We start from the raw sequence: 19,731 nt of genomic DNA on the forward strand, positions 1-19,731 counted from the left end.
TAGGGAGCAGGCGTGCAGTGGTTAAGGTTAGGGCTTAGGGAGCAGGCATGCAGTGGTTAAGGTTAGGGCTTAGGGAGCAGGCATGCAGTGGTTAAGGTTAGGGCTTAGGGAGCAGGCATGCAGTGGTTAAGGTTAGGGCTTAGGGAGCAGGCGTGCAGTGGTTAAGGTTAGGGCTTAGGGAGCAGGCATGCAGTGATGATGCAGCAACGTTAACATAAGATGGTGGACAACTCCTGACAGAGTCTAGACTGCATCTGTTCCCTAAACAGTGCACTATTTTTGACCAGAACCTGGCTAACCCTAATCCTAAACCTAATCCTAAACCTAACCCTAATCCTGAACCTAACCCTAACCCTAATCCTGAACCTAACCCTAAACCTAATCCTAAACCAAACCCTAAACCCTAATCCTAAATGGGCTCTTGTAAAAATGATTTCACTGTTACAGGGAATAGGATGCCATTTAATTCAGATGCATTCAAACTTCGGAGGCAGTCGTCAGCGGACAAGCACGACGAACACCATTACGACAGTCACACAAACCACAACACACGGGTCCCTACCGAGCAGTGGGGACGCAGGGTTAAGATCAGCCCAGAGGCAGTCTCCACACCAAGAGGTAGACACACTGATCCAAGTTCAGATTTGCAGTACCACCCCCCCCCCTCCTCCTAATGGTGAAGGTTAGGATTTAGGGGAGGTAAGCGCCATCTGTGCCTAATGACTAAGTTCTACCCATAACCTCAGCATCAGAGACGGCCATTTTAGTTTTTATGTTTGAAAACTGAACTAGTCAAAATAATAATACAATTGTAACAATTTGACTCAACAATAATACATTGAAAACACCTACTACACAGGAAGGGAAACCGTTGAAAATAAAACCCTATTATTAAAATAACATTTTTACTTTGTAAAAAAACAAAAAGCCATTAAAAAAGACAAAATGAAATCATTTGGAGTATAAAGGCACACCTCTTACACAGTGTATATGATGAAAACACAGTTTAACGCATGGTAAGGAGAGACTGATGGGGTTAAGCCTAGGAGAGTGACAAGGGATCTAAACAGCCAAGACAGGAGGAAGAAACCGTGTCCCTGCAGCATGTATTGGTTTTGGTTTTACAGTACATACAAGCATTGTACAAATTCAAGCAGTAGCATTCTTCATATAACACAACACTGTCATTAACTGAAACGGTGGTGCTTTAAAATACAATTATATTTCATGATTAAAATGCAACGTAAAAATATATGTGAATAGAATCTATGCATCTTAAACAAACAAACCATAATATGGACGTTTTTTTGCTTGGGTTAGAACAGTGGAGGACGACGTCACTGGTTTAGTTGGTTACCCATCACAGGTACAACACCAGGCAGATTCTTCTCACTTGGTACAAGTCAGAGCTATATAGAGATAGATAGATAGATATATCTCTGGAACAGGTATATTACGTTTCCCTTGTTAAAACCACGTCACCCAGTCGTTTCCCTTGTTAAAACCACGTCACCCAGTCGTTTCCCTTGTTAAAACCACGTCACCCAGTCGTTTCCCTTGTTAAAACCACGTCACCCAGTCAGGATCGTATGCATAACATTTGGTTACTTTTAGTATCTGTGCAAAATATAAAAATTTACCACCTCAATTCAAACCCGGACAAATTCAATCTGAGATAAAACAACAACGATGCGACAAAAGTCTGAATAACAGGCAGACAACAAGGTTAAAAGGAGAGGCTGACAGGTTGGCATGACGTCACCACTTAAACAACAGCCCCTTCCTTCCCTCTCATGAAACACTGACACACAGCCAACTCAGGCCTGAACCTTGCATAGAGATCTTTAACTGTCTCAGGGTTCTCCTTCTCAGTCCTGGAACACTAATAGTCATGAAGGCTTTTGTTCCAGCCCTGCTGTAACACGTGATTCAAATAACTAATTAAGGTCTTCTGTCTGGACCACAACCAGCTGAATCAGATAACCAACTAATTAAGGTCTTCTGTCTGGACCACAACCAGCTGAATCAGATAACCAACTAATTAAGGTCTTCTGTCTGGACCACAACCAGCTGAATCAGATAACCAACTAATTAAGGTCTTCTGTCTGGACCACAACCAGCTGAATCAGATAACCAACTAATTAAGGTCTTCTGTCTGGACCACAACCAGCTGAATCAGATAACCAACTAATTAAGGTCTTCTGTCTGGACCACAACCAGCTGAATCAGATAACCAACTAATTAAGGTCTTCTGTCTGGACCACAACCAGCTGAATCAGGTGTGTTAGTGCTGGACAGGAGTAAAGCCTTCATACCCAGTACTCCTCCATGGCCGGGGTTGGAGGCCCCTGATACAGACAGATGTGGGTAAGACTCTGGTTCAGCCTGGTTCGATACCAGAGGTAAATACTAGGCCGTCTGTATCTGTCCTGAACGCACCCCTCCGCATTCTCTGCTGCGCACTACACTCAGGCCTTGTCCCAAACCCACCTCTAGTCCCTCCTACACCCTAGCCACTACTCGTCTAGACACTTTCCCTAGCCCCTCCTACACCCCTATCAGACATTTTGGGGCTGAGTTAGATAGCTCCAAACAGTGCTTTTGTTGTGGTACATGTAACAGAACGAGAGATCATATCTCTAACATAAAAGTGCAACAATTTGTTTAAGGTGCTGATGGCAATTCAGGTTCAAAGGTCCATGAGGTATCATACCATCGCCCTGCCCTATCCCACAGGAAGTCACACACACCAACTTCCTAATACCCTTTCCTGGTACCCTGCCAGAATGACATAAACCCGATCAGTCAATGATGTGGTAAATCTCTAAAGCCTAATGGAACAATGAAACTGTTGGACCAGTCAGACCTTGTGTCATTTCTGGTCTCCTCTCTGGCCGTCCTTCCAGGTACCCTGCTATTCTCCTCTCTGGCCGTCCTTCCAGGTACCCTGCTATTCTCCTCTCTGGCCGTCCTTCCAGGTACCCTGCTATTCTCCTCTCTGGCCGTCCTTCCAGGTACCCTGCTATTCTCCTCTCTGGCCGTCCTTCCAGGTACCCTGCTATTCTCCTCTCTGGCCGTCCTTCCAGGTACCCTGCTATTCTCCTCTCTTTATCCTCGCTATTCTTAACTTGTACTCAGCCAGCGCGCTCACACACACACACACACACACACACACACACACACACACACACACACACACAGACAGACACACAGACACACAGACACACAGACACACAGACACACTGCACTACTGACCAGCTCCCAGTCTTACTAGACGCAGCTTAGCCTAACGTCTCTTGTATATGGAGGGAGTGATGGATGGAGGGACATATAGGAAGGTAGCTTTGGCAGGGCTAAATGGCAATTGGATGGTCTGGCCGACGGCCTATTGGAATAATACTTCCTACTTCCTGAAGATGAGCGAATGGTTTGGACTAGCCTCAAGGTGCACTTCCTATTTACTTCTACCTGTACTATTTACTCCAAGAGTGACCTCACTATTGTTATCCAATCACTGAGCCCTGTTCTTCCTCATTCTATCCCCACCCCCTCCCAAAGGGGAATACAAAACAACAAACAATGCAGGGTGAGGACGTGGTGTAAAAAAACCTATATTCCCAAAGTACACAAAACAAACAAATACAAAAGTACTGACTAGAACACCGCGTAACAGAGAAGATCCACCTATTCTCCTGTCACACCTTATGGTCCCGCGTAACAGAGATCAAGTCAACAGAGAAGATGAATGTAAACAAATGATGGTTTTAGCTGCAGAGGGACACCCCTGCTAAAGGAGAAATGGAGAGAGAGATAAAAACCACCTCCACTCTCAGCCAGCCCCCCCCCCCCCCACCCCTACTCCCGGGGGCTATGAGAGAATAGTGGTGATGAAGTCGTAGAACCTCTTGGAGTACTGCTCTGGGTTCACCGTGGAGATCTCCGCTCCCGCCTGCAGGGGGAGACACATGGTGGACGAGTCAGTCAGGGGAAGAAACACAATCACACAAAAATCACACTAAACAAGGTGCAGGCAGGCAGGCAGGCAGGCAGGCAGGCAGGCAGGCAGGCAGGCAGGCAGGCAGGCAGGCACCCTCCCTCCCTCCCTCCCTCCCTCCCTCCCTCACTCACTCACTCACTCACTCACTCCGTGTTTGACGGTCTTGGCAGCGTGAGCGGCCTTCTTCTTGGCATCATAATGCTGCAGAATATCAATGACTGCCATGAAGTACACCTCCTTCCTAGGAGCACCTGGACACAAAGACACACAGGATTATGCCTACACCTCCTTCCTAGGAGCACCTGGACACACAGGATTATCCCTACACCTCCTTCCTAGAAACACCTGGACACACAGGATTATCCCTACACCTCCTTCCTAGAAACACCTGGACACACAGGATTATCCCTACACCTCCTTCCTAGGAGCACCTGGACACACAGGATTATCCCTGCACCTCCTTCCTAGGAGCACCTGGACACACAGGATTATCCCTACACCTCCTTCCTAGGAGCACATGGACACAAAGACACACAGGATTATCCCTACACTTCCTTCCTAGGAGCACCTGGACACACAGGATTATCCCTGCACCTCCTTCCTAGGAACACCTGGACACACAGGATTATCTCTACACCTCCTTCCTAGGAACACCTGGACACACAGGATTATCCCTGCACCTCCTTCCTAGAAACACCTGGACACACAGGATTATCTCTACACCTCCTTCCTAGGAACACCTGGACACACAGGATTATCCCTACACCTCCTTCCTAGGAACACCTGGACACACAGACACACAGGATTATCCCTGCACCTCCTTCCTAGGAGCACCTGGACACACAGGATTATCCCTACACCTCCTTCCTAGTTGGGATTTCTCACCATCTCCTAAACCCCTCCTCCTCTCCACTCACCATCGTTGCTCTTGATGGCATAGACATCTATGGTGGGGTCAAACTCCCCGGGGGACAGGGGCTTGGTGCTGTCCAGGGTGTTACTGGGGGAGTCAGGGGGAGTGCCAATCCCTCCATCGCTCTCCCCCTCATCGTCCCCCTCGTTGTCCTCACTCTCCACCTCCTCCTGCTCAGCCCGCTCCACGTCATGGATCCCCACCAGCAGACTGTAGTCCATCAGCTTCAACTGGGCCAGGAACTGGAGGGAGGGAGGGAGACAAAGAGAAGAAAATGAGTTGAGGGAGACCGGATTAATCCAGACCCAAGTATTAATTCACTCACATCAGAAGAAATAACAGAACCACCACACACACACACACACACACCTCCACGTCTTTACGTAGCTTCTCCAGGAACATCTTCTTGTTGTCGTCGTCGATGTAGATCTTCTGTCCATCGTTGATGAAGTCATTGTCCTTGTAGGTGGGCAGCTCCTTGGCCTGATGCCCCACACAGAAACACAGTCAGGACAACAGAGGACACACCTGGACTCTACAGCTATTCACACTAATAACAAAAAGTGCCAGGATTTACACTCTTTAAAATGACCCTCTGACTTACTGACTCATTGAATAAATTGATATGAATCCTGTTTTTCTGTGACACCCTCATAGCAGCAGTTTGAAACAGACAGTGGGAGCTCTATGGGGCTTGTGAGTTTCCATTGGGCTATCTGGCTGCAGTACCATGTGTGACCTGGGGTCTGTGGGGGCGCGTGTGTGTAATGTGAGTCAGGAGGGGGCATTATTCTGTGGTACTGAGGAAGGAGTGAGCAGGAAATGAGGAAGGAGTGAGCAGGAAATGAGGTCACAGCAGCAGCAGCTCAGCTCAGGGAGCTGACAGAAGCAATTCTACAGCAGCACCAGGAAATGAGCCACACACACACACACATTGAGCCAAGATCTAACACACAGAAATGGATACACACAGAATTGTCACAGATGGACACAAACACACACAGCAACAAACACACACACAGCAACAAACACACAGACCACAAACAGTGCTGCCAATACCGAGGCACCCTCGCACACTCAAACGGCTGAATGTTGTGATAATGTTGAGTCAGAAGGAAGAGACACTCGTACCAGCTACAGATAAATATCATTTTCATCCTGAAAATGATATTTATCCACCCATTCTGTCCACTCATCCGTAATCTCTCCCATCTTCCTGATCAACCCTCTAACAGGGTAATGATCAGTCCAGGTCAGTACAGACATCTTCCTGATCAACCCTCTAACAGGGTAATGATCAGTCCAGGTCAGTCCAGACATCTTCCTGATCAACCCTCTAACAGGGTAATGATCAGTCCAGGTCAGTACAGACATCTTCCTGATCAACCCTCTAACAGGGTAATGATCAGTCCAGGTCAGTACAGACATCTTCCTGATCAACCCTCTAACAGGGTAATGATCAGTCCAGGTCAGTCCAGACATCTTCCTGATCAACCCTCTAACAGGGTAATGATCAGTCCAGGTCAGTACAGACAAGCAGTATATCCTATAGATACGGAATGGTTCAGAGGTAGACTGGAGTGACATGGTAGAGAAGCAGAACAGATGAAGTAGGATGAAAACAGCCAAGAGAGAGATAGATGGGGTAGAGAAAACAAGAGAGGGGGAGGGAGATGGAGAGAGGGGGTGGAGAGAGTGAGAGAGACAAAGAGAGAGATAGATGGGGTAGAGAAAACAAGAGAGGGGGAGGGAGATGGAGAGAGGGGGTGGAGAGAGTGAGAGAGACAAAGAGAGAGATAGATGGGGTAGAGAAAACAAGAGAGGGGGAGGGAGATGGAGAGGGGGTGGAGAGAGTGAGAGAGACAAAGAGAGAGATAGATGGGGTAGAGAAAACAAGAGAGGGGAGGGAGATAGAGAGAGGGGGTGGAGAGAGTGAGAGAGACAAAGAGAGAGATAGATGGGGTAGAGAAAACAAGAGAGGGGGAGGGAGATGGAGAGAGGGGGTGGAGAGAGTGAGAGAGACAAAGAGAGATATAGATGGGGTAGAGAAAACAAGAGGGGGAGGGAGATGGAGAGAGGGGGTGGAGAGTGAGAGAGACAAAGAGAGAGATAGATGGGGTAGAGAAAACAAGAGAGGGGAGGGAGATAGAGAGAGGGGGTGGAGAGAGTGAGAGAGACAAAGAGAGAGATAGATGGGGTAGAGAAAACAAGAGAGGGGGAGGGAGATGGAGAGAGGGGGTGGAGAGAGTGAGAGAGACAAAGAGAGATATAGATGGGGTAGAGAACACGAGAGAGGTGGAGAGAGCGAGAGAGAAAGAGAGAACAGAGAGAGAGACAGAGATAGATGGTGTAAAGAACACAAGAGAAAGAGGTCAGAGAGAGACAGACAGAGATTATTGGCCCAGGGCACAAGGTTGTCAGTCAGGTGACCGGAGTCAGTTTTGGAATGGCATTATCATAGAACTACAGGAAGTTTGTGACACGTCGGATGTGAGTGATGTCGCTCGACGGTGAATCCGCCTCAGCTTGGGGAGAGAGAGAACAGGAGAACTGCACCAGATAAACAACTGGAGTATCACAACATACACAGGTAAATAAAACCAGCCTCTCAGCCGGGTCAATACTGAACGGTCATCCGTTTCAGCCACACACACAGACTGAACGGTCATCCGTTTCAGCCACACACAGACTGAACGGTCATCCGTTTCAGCCACACACAGACTGAACGGTCATCCGTTTCAGCCACACAGACTGAACGGTCATCCGTTTCAGCCACACACAGACTGTGTCTGTGAAAATACTTTAAGCCAGGGGGTGTAGTGCACTACGTAAGGAATAGGGTGCCACTTCAGATGCGCCCACACACACTCACTGAGGTACAGCATTTCAGTTTTTTATTTTACCTTTATTTAACTAGGCAAGTCAGTTAGGAACAAATTCTTATTTACAATGATGGCCTAGGAACAGTGGGTTAACTGCCTTGTTCAGGGGCAGAACGACAGATTTTTATCTTGTCAGCTCTGGGATTTGATCTAGCAAACTTTCAGTTACTGGCCCAACGCTCTAACCACTAGCCTACCTGCCTCTAGCCTACCTGCCTCTAGCCTACCTGCCTCTAACCCCTAGGGTACCTGCCTCTAGCCCCTAGGGTACCTGCCTCTAGCCACTAGCCTACCTGCCTCTAGCCACTAGCCTACCTGCCTCTAGCCACTAGCCTACCTGCCTCTAGCCACTAGCCTACCTGCCTCTAGCCACTAGCCTACCTGCCTCTAGCCACTAGCCTACCTGCCTCTAGCCACTAGCCTACCTGCCTCTAGCCACTAGCCTACCTGCCTCTAGCCTACCTGCCTCTAGCCTACCTGCCTCTAGCCTACCTGCCTCTAGCCACTAGCCTACCTGCCTCTAGCCACTAGCCTACCTGCCTCTAACCCCTAAGGTACCTGCCTCTAGCCCCTAGGGTACCTGCCTCTAGCCCCTAGGGTACCTGCCTCTAGCCCCTAGGGTACCTGCCTCTAGCCCCTAGGGTACCTGCCTCTAGCCCCTAGGGTACCTGCCTCTAGCCACTAGGGTACCTGCCTCTAGCCACTAGGGTACCTGCCTCTAGCCACTAGGGTACCTGCCTCTAGCCACTAGGGTACCTGCCTCTAGCCACTAGGGTACCTGCCTCTAGCCACTAGGGTACCTGCCTCTAGCCACTAGGGTACCTGCCGCCACAAAATAGACTGTCATACGTGTGTGTTTATGAGAGGAATGGGAAGTGAAAGTGATTGGCTGAGAGTCAATAGCCATAAAGGAAATGGCAGCAGTATGAAAACGTGTTCCAGAATAAACCAGGTCATCTGGCTCTTTACGAGGAATCCTGTAGCCATCATTACATGAATCTGAAGAAAGCTCTGAAAATAAAATCAGATACGATTGATCTGATATATTGAGTATGACTGGCCTTGGTTCTACAATACGATTGATCTGATATATTCAGTATGACTGGCCTTGGTTCTACAATATGATTGATCTGATATATTCAGTATGACTGGCCTTGGTTCTACAATATGATTGATCTGATATATTCAGTATGACTGGCCTTGGTTCTACAATATGATTGATCTGATATATTCAGTATGACTGGCCTTGGTTCTACAATATGATTGATCTGATATATTCAGTATGACTGGCCTTGGTTCTACAATATGATTGATCTGATATATTCAGTATGACTGGCCTTGGTTCTACAATATGATTGATCTGATATATTCAGTATGACTGGCCTTGGTTCTACAATATGATTGATCTGATATATTCAGTATGACTGGCCTTGGTTCTACAATATGATTGATCTGATATATTCAGTATGACTGGCCTTGGTTCTAGAATATGATTGATCTGATATATTCAGTATGACTGGCCTTGGTTCTAGAATATGATTGATCTGATATATTCAGTATGACTGGCCTTGGTTCTACAATACGATTGATCTGATATATTGAGTATGACTGGCCTTGGTTCTACAATACGATTGATCTGATATATTCAGTATGACTGGCCTTGGTTCTACAATACGATTGATCTGATATATTCAGTATGACTGGCCTTGGTTCTAAAATAAGATTGATCTGATATATTCAGTATGACTGGCCTTGGTTCTACAATATGATTGATCTGATATATTCAGTATGACTGGCCTTGGTTCTACAATATGATTGATCTGATATATTCAGTATGACTGGCCTTGGTTCTACAATATGATTGATCTGATATATTCAGTATGACTGGCCTTGGTTCTACAATATGATTGATCTGATATATTCAGTATGACTGGCCTTGGTTCTACAATACGATTGATCTGATATATTCAGTATGACTGGCCTTGGTTCTACAATATGATTGATCTGATATATTCAGTATGACTGGCCTTGGTTCTACAATATGATTGATCTGATATATTCAGTATGACTGGCCTTGGTTCTACAATATGATTGATCTGATATATTCAGTATGACTGGCCTTGGTTCTACAATACGATTGATCTGATATATTCAGTATGACTGGCCTTGGTTCTACAATATGATTGATCTGATATATTCAGTATGACTGGCCTTGGTTCTACAATACGATTGATCTGATATATTGAGTATGACTGGCCTTGGTTCTACAATATGATTGAGCTGATATATTGAGTATGACTGGCCTTGGTTCTACAATATGATTGATCTGATATATTCAGTATGACTGGCCTTGGTTCTACAATATGATTGATCTGATATATTCAGTATGACTGGCCTTGGTTCTACAATATGATTGATCTGATATATTCAGTATGACTGGCCTTGGTTCTACAATATGATTGATCTGATATATTCAGTATGACTGGCCTTGGTTCTACAATATGATTGATCTGATATATTCAGTATGACTGGCCTTGGTTCTACAATACGATTGATCTGATATATTCAGTATGACTGGCCTTGGTTCTACAATATGATTGATCTGATATATTGAGTATGACTGGCCTTGGTTCTACAATATGATTGATCTGATATATTGAGTATGACTGGCCTTGGTTCTACAATATGATTGATCTGATATATTCAGTATGACTGGCCTTGGTTCTACAATACGATTGATCTGATATATTCAGTATGACTGGCCTTGGTTCTACAATACGATTGATCTGATATATTCAGTATGACTGGCCTTGGTTCTACAATACGATTGATCTGATATATTCAGTATGACTGGCCTTGGCGACAGACAGACAGAGAGAGCGCGACAGACAGACAGAGAGAGCGCGACAGACAGACAGAGAGAGAGAGAGCGCGACAGGCAGACAGAGAGAGAGAGAGCGCGACAGGCAGACAGAGAGAGAGAGAGCGCGACAGGCAGACAGAGAGAGAGAGAGCGACAGGCAGACAGAGAGAGAGAGAGCGACAGGCAGACAGAGAGAGAGAGCGACAGGCAGACAGAGAGAGAGAGAGCGACAGGCAGACAGAGAGAGAGAGAGCGACAGGCAGACAGAGAGAGAGAGAGCGACAGGCAGACAGAGAGAGAGAGCGCGACAGGCAGACAGAGAGAGAGAGCGCGACAGGCAGACAGAGAGAGAGAGCGCGACATACAGACAGAGAGAGAGAGCGCGACAGACAGAGAGAGCGCGACAGACAGACAGAGAGCGCGACAGACAGACAGAGAGCGCGAGACAGACAGAGAGCGCGAGACAGACAGACAGAGAGCGCGCGACAGACAGACAGAGAGCGCGCGACAGACAGACAGACAGAGAGCGCGCGACAGACAGACAGACAGAGAGCGCGCGACAGACAGACAGAGAGCGCGCGACAGACAGACAGAGAGCGCGCGACAGACAGACAGAGAGCGCGCGACAGACAGAGAGAGAGAGCGCGCGACAGACAGACAGAGGGAGCGGCAGACAGAGAGAGCGGCAGACAGACAGAGAGCGAGCGACAGGCAGACAGAGAGAGAGAGAGCGACAGGCAGACAGAGAGAGCGACAGGCAGAGAGAGCGCGACAGACAGACAGAGAGAGCGCGACAGACAGACAGAGAGACAGACAGACAGAGAGAGCGCGACAGACAGAGAGAGCGCGACAGACAGACAGACAGAGAGAGCGCGACAGACAGAGAGAGCGCGACAGACAGAGAGAGCGCGACAGACAGAGAGAGCGCGACAGACAGACAGAGAGAGAGCGACAGACAGACAGAGAGAGAGCGACAGACAGACAGAGAGAGAGCGACAGGCAGACAGACAGAGAGAGAGAGAGTGACAGGCAGACAGAGAGAGAGAGAGAGAGTGACAGGCAGACAGAGAGAGAGAGAGAGAGAGACAGGCAGACAGAGAGAGAGAGAGAGAGACAGGCAGACAGAGAGAGAGAGAGACAGGCAGACAGAGAGAGAGAGAGCGACAGAGAGAGAGAGAGCGACAGACAGAGAGAGCGCGACAGACAGACAGAGAGAGCGCGACAGACAGACAGAGAGAGCGCGACAGACAGACAGAGAGAGCGCGACAGACAGACAGAGAGAGCGCGACAGACAGACAGAGAGAGCGCGACAGACAGACAGAGAGAGCGCGACAGACAGAGAGAGCGCGACAGACAGACAGAGCGCGACAGACAGACAGAGAGAGCGCGACAGACAGACAGACAGAGAGAGCGCGACAGACAGAGCGCGACAGACACAGAGAGAGCGACAGACACAGAGAGAGCGACAGACACAGAGAGAGCGACAGACAGACAGAGATATATATAGAGCGATATAGAGAGATATATATAGATAGATAAATAGATAGATAGATATAGATAGAGAGATATAGATAGATATATAGATAGAGATATACAGATAGAGAAAGATATAGAGAGATAGAGAGATAGAGAGAGATATAGATAGATATATAGATAGAGATATACAGATAGAGAAAGATATAGAGAGATAGAGAGATAGAGAGAGATATAGATAGATATATAGATAGAAATAGAAATATATATACGGCTCAAAAAAATAAAGGGAACACTTAAACAACACATCCTAGATCTGAATGAAAGAAATAATCTTATTAAATACTTTTTTCTTTACATAGTTGAATGTGCTGACAACAAAATCACACAAAAATAATCAATGGAAATCCAATTTATCAACCCATGGAGGTCTGGATTTGGAGTCACACTCAAAATTAAAGTGGAAAACCACACTACAGGCTGATCCAACTTTGATGTAAAGTCCTTAAAACAAGTCAAAATGAGGCTCAGTAGTGTGTGTGGCCTCCACGTGCCTGTATGACCTCCCTACAATGCCTGGGCATGCTCCTGATGAGGTGGCGGATGGTCTCCTGAGGGATCTCCTCCCAGACCTGGACTAAAGCATCCGCCAACTCCTGGACAGTCTGTGGTGCAACGTGGCGTTGGTGGATGGAGCGAGACATGATGTCCCAGATGTGCTCAATTGGATTCAGGTCTGGGGAATGGGCGGGCCAGTCCATAGCATCAATGGCTTCCTCTTGCAGGAACTGCTGACACACTCTAGCCACGAGGTCTAGCATTGTCTTGCATTAGGAGGAACCCAGGGCCAACTGCACCAGCATATGGTCTCACAAGGGGTCTGAGGATCTCATCTCGGTACCTAATGGCAGTCAGGCTACCTCTGGCGAGCACATGGAGGGCTGTGCGGCCCCCCAAAGAAATGCCACCCCACACCATGACTGACCCACCGCCAAACCGGTCATGCTGGAGGATGTTGCAGGCAGCAGAACGTTCTCCACGGCGTCTCCAGACTCTGTCACGTCTGTCACGTGCTCAGAGTGAACCTGCTTTCATCTGTGAAGAGCACAGGGCGCCAGTGGCGAATTTGCCAATCTTGGTGTTCTCTGGCAAATGCCAAACGTCCTGCACGGTGTTGGGCTGTAAGCACAACCCCCACCTGTGGACGTCGGGCCTGATACCACTCTCATGGAGTCTGTTTCTGACCGTTTGAGCAGACACATGCACATTTGTGGCCTGCTGGAGGTCATTTTGCAGGGCTCTGGCAGTGCTTCTCCTGCTCCTCCTTGCACAAAGGCGGAGGTAGCGGTCCTGCTGCTGGGTTGTTGCCCTCCTACGGCCTCCTCCACGTCTCCTGATGTACTGGCCTGTCTCCTGGTAGTGCCTCCATGCTCTGGACACTACGCTGACAGACACAGCAAACCTTGCCACAGCTTGCATTGATGTGCTATCCTGGATGAGCTGCACTACCTGAGCCACTTGTGTGGGTTGTAGACTCCGTCTCATGCTACCACTGGAGTGAAAGCACCGCCAGCATTCAAAAGTGACCAAAACATCAGCCAGGAAGCATAGGAACTGAGAAGTGGTCTGTGGTCCCCACCTGCAGAACCACTCCTTTATTGGGGGTGTCTTGCTAATTGCCTATAATTTCCACCTGTTGTCTATTCCATTTGCACAACAGCATGTGCAATCTATTGTCAATCAGTGTTGCTTCCTAAGTGGACAGTTTGATTTCACAGAAGTGTGATTGACTTGGAGTTACATTGTGTTGTTTAAGGGTTCCCTTTATTTTTTTGAGCAGTGTATATATATAGATAGAGATATATAGAGAGATATATATATAGATAGATAGAGAGGTATATATAGATATATAGAGATATATTTTGAGATATATAGATATATATAGATAGATAGAGATATATATATATAGATATATAGATATAGAGATATATATATAGATAGATATGGATAGAGAGATATATATAGATATGTAGATAGATAGAGATATATATAGATAGAGATATATATATAGATATATATAGATATATATATATATATAGATATATATAGATATATATATATATAGATATATATTTAGATATATATAGATATATATAGATAGAGATATATATAGATATATAGATAGAGATATATATATATATATATATAGATTTAGAGAGAGATATATAGATTGAGAGATATAGATAGATGTAGAAAGATATATATAGATAGATAGATATAGAGAGATACAGTTGAAGTCGGAAGTTTACATACACTTTAGCCAAATACATTTACACTCAGTTTTAATTCCTGACATTTAATCCTAGTAAAATATCCCTGTATTAGGTCAGTTAGGATCACCACTTTATTTTAAGAATGTGAAATGCCAGAATAATAGTAGAGAATGATTTATTTCAGCTTTTATTTCTTTCATCATATTCCCAGTGGATCAGAAGTTTACATACACTCAATCAGTATTTCGTAGCATTGCCTTGAAATTGTTTAACTTGGGTCAAACGTGTTGGGTAGCCTTCCACAAGCTTCCCACAATAAGTTGGGTGAATTTTGGCCCATTCCTCCTGACAGAGCAGGTGTAACTGAGTCAGGTTTGTAGGCCTCCTTGCTCGCACACGCTTTGTCAGTTCTGCCCACACATTTTCTATGGGATTGAGGTCAGGGCTTTGTGATGGCCACTCCAATACCTTGACTTTGTTGTCCTTAAGCCATTTTGCCACAACTTTAGAAGTATGCTTGGGGTCATTGTCCATTTGGAAGGCCCATTTGTGACCAAGCTTTAACTTCCTGACTGATGTCTTGAGATGTTGCTTCAATACATCCACATAGTTTTCCTACCTCATGATGCCATCTAGTTTGTGAAGTGCACCAGTCCCTTCTGCAGCAAAGCACCCCCACAACATGATGCTCCCACCCCCGTGCTTCATGATTTGGATGGTGTTCTTCAGCTTGCAAGCTTCCCCCTTTTTTCCTCCAAACATAAGGATGGTCATTATGGCCAAACAGTTCTATTTTTGTTTCATCAGACCAGAGGACATTTCTCCAAAAAGTACGATCTTTGTCCCCATGTGCAGTTGCAAACCGTAGTCTGGCTTTTTTATGGTGGTTTTGGAGCAGTGGCTTCTTCCTTGCTGAGTGGCCTTTCAGGTTATGTCAATATAGGACTCGTTTTATTGTGGATATAAATACTTTTGTACCTGTTTCCTCCAGCATCTTCACAAGGTCCTTTGCTGTTGTTCTGGGATTGATTTGCACTTTTCGCACCAAAGTACGTTCATCTCTAGGAGACAGAACGCGTCTCCTTCCTGAGCGGAATGATGGCTGCGTGGTCCCATGGTGTTTATACTTGCATACTATTGTTTGTGCAGATGAACGTGGTACATTCAGGGGTTTGGAAATTGCTTCCAAGGATGAACCAGACTTGGAGGTCCACCATTTTTTTCTCTGAGGTCTTGGCTGATTTCTTTTGATTTTCCCATGATGTCAAGCAAAGAGGCACTGAGTTTGAAGGTAGGCCTTGAAATACATCCACAGGTACACCTCCAATTGACTCAAATTATGTCAATTAGCCTATCAGAAGCTTCTAAAGCCATGACATAATTTTCTGGAATTTTCCAAGCTGTTTGAAGGCACAGTCAACTTAGTGCATGTAAACTTCTGACCCACTGGAATTGTGATACAGTGAATTATAAGTGAAATAATCTGTCTGTAAACAATTGTTGGAAAAATTACTTCTGTCATGCACAAAGTAGATGTCCTAACCGACTTGCTAAAATTATAGTTTGTTAACAAGAAATTTGTGGAGTGGTTGAAAAACGAGTTTTAATGACTCCAACCTAAGTGTATGTAAACTTCTGACTTCAACTGTATATAGATATAGATAGAGAGATATAGTTAGAGAGATATAGTTAGAGAGATATAGTTAGAGAGATATAGATAGAGAGATGTAGATAGAGAGATGTAGATAGAGAGATGTAGATAGAGAGATGTAGATAGAGAGATAGAGAGATATAGATAGAGAGATATAGAGATATATAGATAGAGAGAGATATAGATAGAGAGATATAGATAGAGAGATATAGATAGATATAGATAGATAGATATAGATAGATAGATATAGATATAGATAGATATATATAGATAGATAGATAGATAGATAGATAGAGAGATAGAGAGATATAGATAGATATAGATAGATAGATAGATATAGAGAGATATAGATAAGAGAGATATAGGTAGATATAGATAGAGAGATATAGATAGAGAGATAAAGAGATATAGATAGAGAGATATAGAGAGATATAGATAGAGAGATATAGATAGATATAGATAGAGAGATATAGATAGATATAGATATAGATAGATAGATATAGATAGATAGATATAGATATAGCATGCCTGGCCTTGTTCCTTACGTCTCTTACGTGTTTCATGGCGCAGTAAAAGCGCGTGGCGATCCGCAGCGTTTGCAGCCTTTGCTGAACGTTAGATTTGGGCCGCGGGGGTGCATCCTCAGGAGGGCGTGGCTGCTGGAAGAGGGGAGCGAGGGGGGGATGGAGGAGGAGAGAGCCGGGGAAAGGAAGGAAGGAAGTTGAAAGGAAAGTGTTTAAGAAATACAAACCGTATTAGTGTAGTTTAAAGCGCGGCAAGGAGAGAGAGCTTCTGAAAGAGTGTACAGCCTGGCAAGTGCTGCTAGAAAAGCCAAGGTCGCAGGTTCAATTCCCACAGGGATCACATACAAACTAAATTGTATTCTCTCACTGAACCGCAAGTGGCTTTGGATCAAAGCGTCTGCTAAGTGGAATATATTTGAAGTGACATCATATCTCAGCATTCTAGCTCGAATGGCAGAGTATTCAACACATGAAGCTATGTCAATCAAATCTGTCAAATAAAACATCCAGGTTGGATGTGAGGACAGTAGGACGTGAGTCCACAGTACGGTGAGGTTGGCCGGGGTGTTGGAGAAACAAGCCTGGAGATGCAGGAACATGCAGAAAACATGCATGAGAGAGCGAGAGAAGGGGCATGCAGCCAGTCAAGAGTGCTTGTTGTTTGTATGTGAAACACCACACACACACACACACCATACCGCCGTTACACACACACATTACGCCAGCTAACAGACACCATCTCCACTGTACCTTCATTCACCCCTCCAGTATTTCTGAATACACAGCAGTCTATGGATACATCTAGGTCACAACTCCAGACTGGAATCACACAACCTAACCTCAAACTGTACAAGATGTGTGTTTCTAAAGCCAGTCTGAACATGAGTCAACATACACACAGCGCGTGACCCCCCCACTCAGCATACACACAGCGCGTGACCCCCCCCCACTCAACATACACACAGCGCGCGACCCCCCCCACTCAACATACACACAGCGCGTGACCCTCCCCCCCACTCAACATACACACAGCGCGTGACCCCCCCCCACTCAACATACACACAGCGCGTGACCCCCGAGATTCTACCGTCGCCAGGGGTCTCTCTCTCCTACCTCCCTCTCACACACTTACCTACAACAGAAAAACACACACAACTCCCTCTCTCCCCACCCCCCCACACACACAGTCCAAATACAGTATGCTGCAAAGTTCAGTCTCACACCAGTTCACATCACACTCAGGGGAAACTCAGAATCTTTTCCACACTGCAGGGAAAGTTCCTGCTGACGGGGAAGGTTGCAGAATCACAAAGCCCGTGGTCTGTTTGTACAACTACCATTGGCTGAATCAGAGCCATGTACTTCAAATGGATGACTATGGGCTGAATCATTCATTCATTCATTCATTCATTCATTCCCACTCAGAGAAAGTCTGCTCTCATTACCAGAAAACCGCCTCATACAACAAACAGCATCTGATCAAATAATCCAGCAATGTAAACACACACACACACACACACACACACACACACACACACACACACACACACACCAAGCAGGGGAAGAAATAACACTGCTGTAGCAGTAGTAAAGTGATGGCGCAAACGGAACTGAAGACACAGAGCATGCAACAGTATGGGGGAGTGTAACGGGCAGGTGGGGGGAGTGTAACGGGCAGGTAGGGGGGAGTGTAACGGGCAGGAAGGGGGGAGTGTAACGGGCAGGAAGGGGGGAGTGTAACGGGCAGGTAGGGGGGAGTGTAACGGGCATGTAGGGGGGAGTGTAACGGGCAGGAAGGGGGGGAGTGTAACGGGCAGGAAGGGGGGGGGAGTGTAACGGGCAGGTAGGGGGGAGTGTAACGGGCAGGTAGGGGGGAGTGTAACGGGCAGGTAGGGGGGAGTGTAACGGGCAGGAAGGGGGGAGTGTAACGGGCAGGAAGGGGGGAGTGTAACGGGCAGGTAGGGGGGAGTGTAACGGGCAGGGAGGGGGAGTGTAACGGGCAGGGAGGGGGAGTGTAACGGGCAGGTAGGGGGGAGTGTAACGGGCAGGTAGGGGGGAGTGTAACGGGCAGGAAGGGGGGAGTGTAACGGGCAGGTAGGGGGGAGTGTAACGGGCAGGTAGGGGGGAGTGTAACGGGCAGGTAGGGGGGAGTGTAACGGGCAGGTAGGGGGGGGGGGGTAACGGGCAGGTAGGGGGGAGTGTAACGGGCAGGAAGGGGGAGTGTAAAGGCAGTAGGGGGGAGTGGAAACGGGCAGGTAGGGGGGAGTGTAACGGGCAGGAGGGGGGGAGTGTAACGGGCAGGTAAGGGGGGAGTGTAACGGGCAGGAAGGGGGGAGTGTAACGGGCAGGAAGGGGTGGTAACGGGCAGGTAGGGGGGGGAGTGTAACGGGCAGGTAGGGGGGGAGTGTAACGGGCAGGTAGGGGGGAGTGTAACGGGCAGGTAGGGGGGAGTGTAACGGGCAGGTAGGGGGGAGTGTAACGGGCAGGAAGGGGGGGAGTGTAACGGGCAGGTAGGGGGTGAGTGGAACGGGCAGGTAGGGGGGGAGTGTAACGGGCAGGAAGGGGGGAGTGTAACGGGCAGGAAGGGGGGGAGTGTAACGGGCAGGTAGGGGGGGAGTGTAACGGGCAGGAAGGGGGGTGAGTGTAAACGGCAGAAGGGGGAGTGTAACGGGCAGGAAGGGGGAGTGTAACGGGCAGGTAGGGGGGAGTGTAACGGCGAGGTAGGGGGAGTGTAACGGGCAGGTAGGGGGAGTGTAACGGGCAGGTAGGGGGGAGTGTAACGGGCAGGTAGGGGGAGTGTAACGGGCAGGTAGGGGGGAGTGTAACGGGCAGGAAGGGGGGGAGTGTAACGGGCAGGAAGGGGGGAGAGTGTAACGGGCAGGAAGGGGGGAGTGTAACGGGCAGGTAGGGGGGAGTGTAACGGGCAGGTAGGGGGGAGTGTAACGGGCAGGAAGGGGAGGAGTGTAACGGGCAGGTAGGGGAGTTAAGGGCAGTAGGGGGGAGTGTAACGGGCAGGTAGGGGGGAGTGTAACGGGCAGGAAGGGGGGAGTGTAACGGGCAGGTGGGGGGGGTGTAACGGGCAGGACGGGGGGGAGGGTACGGGCAGGTGGGGGGGGTGTAACGGGCAGGAAGGGGGAGGGTAACGGCAGGAAGGG

General features: G+C 47.4%; 1 protein-coding gene across 1 annotated transcript in view; it reads right to left on the reverse strand.

The window, feature by feature from the left end:
• Positions 1-441: 441 nt before the first annotated feature.
• The window catches only part of LOC115195424 (phosphatidylinositol 5-phosphate 4-kinase type-2 alpha), a gene marked incomplete in the record, with an annotated part of 46,450 nt that continues 27,160 nt past the window's right edge, over positions 442-19,731 (reverse strand). Inside the window, 5 exon segments of the mRNA XM_029755263.1 lie at positions 442-3,949; positions 4,145-4,248; positions 4,915-5,152; positions 5,280-5,393; positions 16,607-16,711. Coding sequence (XP_029611123.1) covers positions 3,869-3,949; positions 4,145-4,248; positions 4,915-5,152; positions 5,280-5,393; positions 16,607-16,711 — 642 coding nt within the window.

This window comes from Salmo trutta, chromosome 6 (genome assembly GCF_901001165.1).
Source record: "Salmo trutta chromosome 6, fSalTru1.1, whole genome shotgun sequence".
NCBI lineage: Eukaryota > Metazoa > Chordata > Actinopteri > Salmoniformes > Salmonidae > Salmo > Salmo trutta.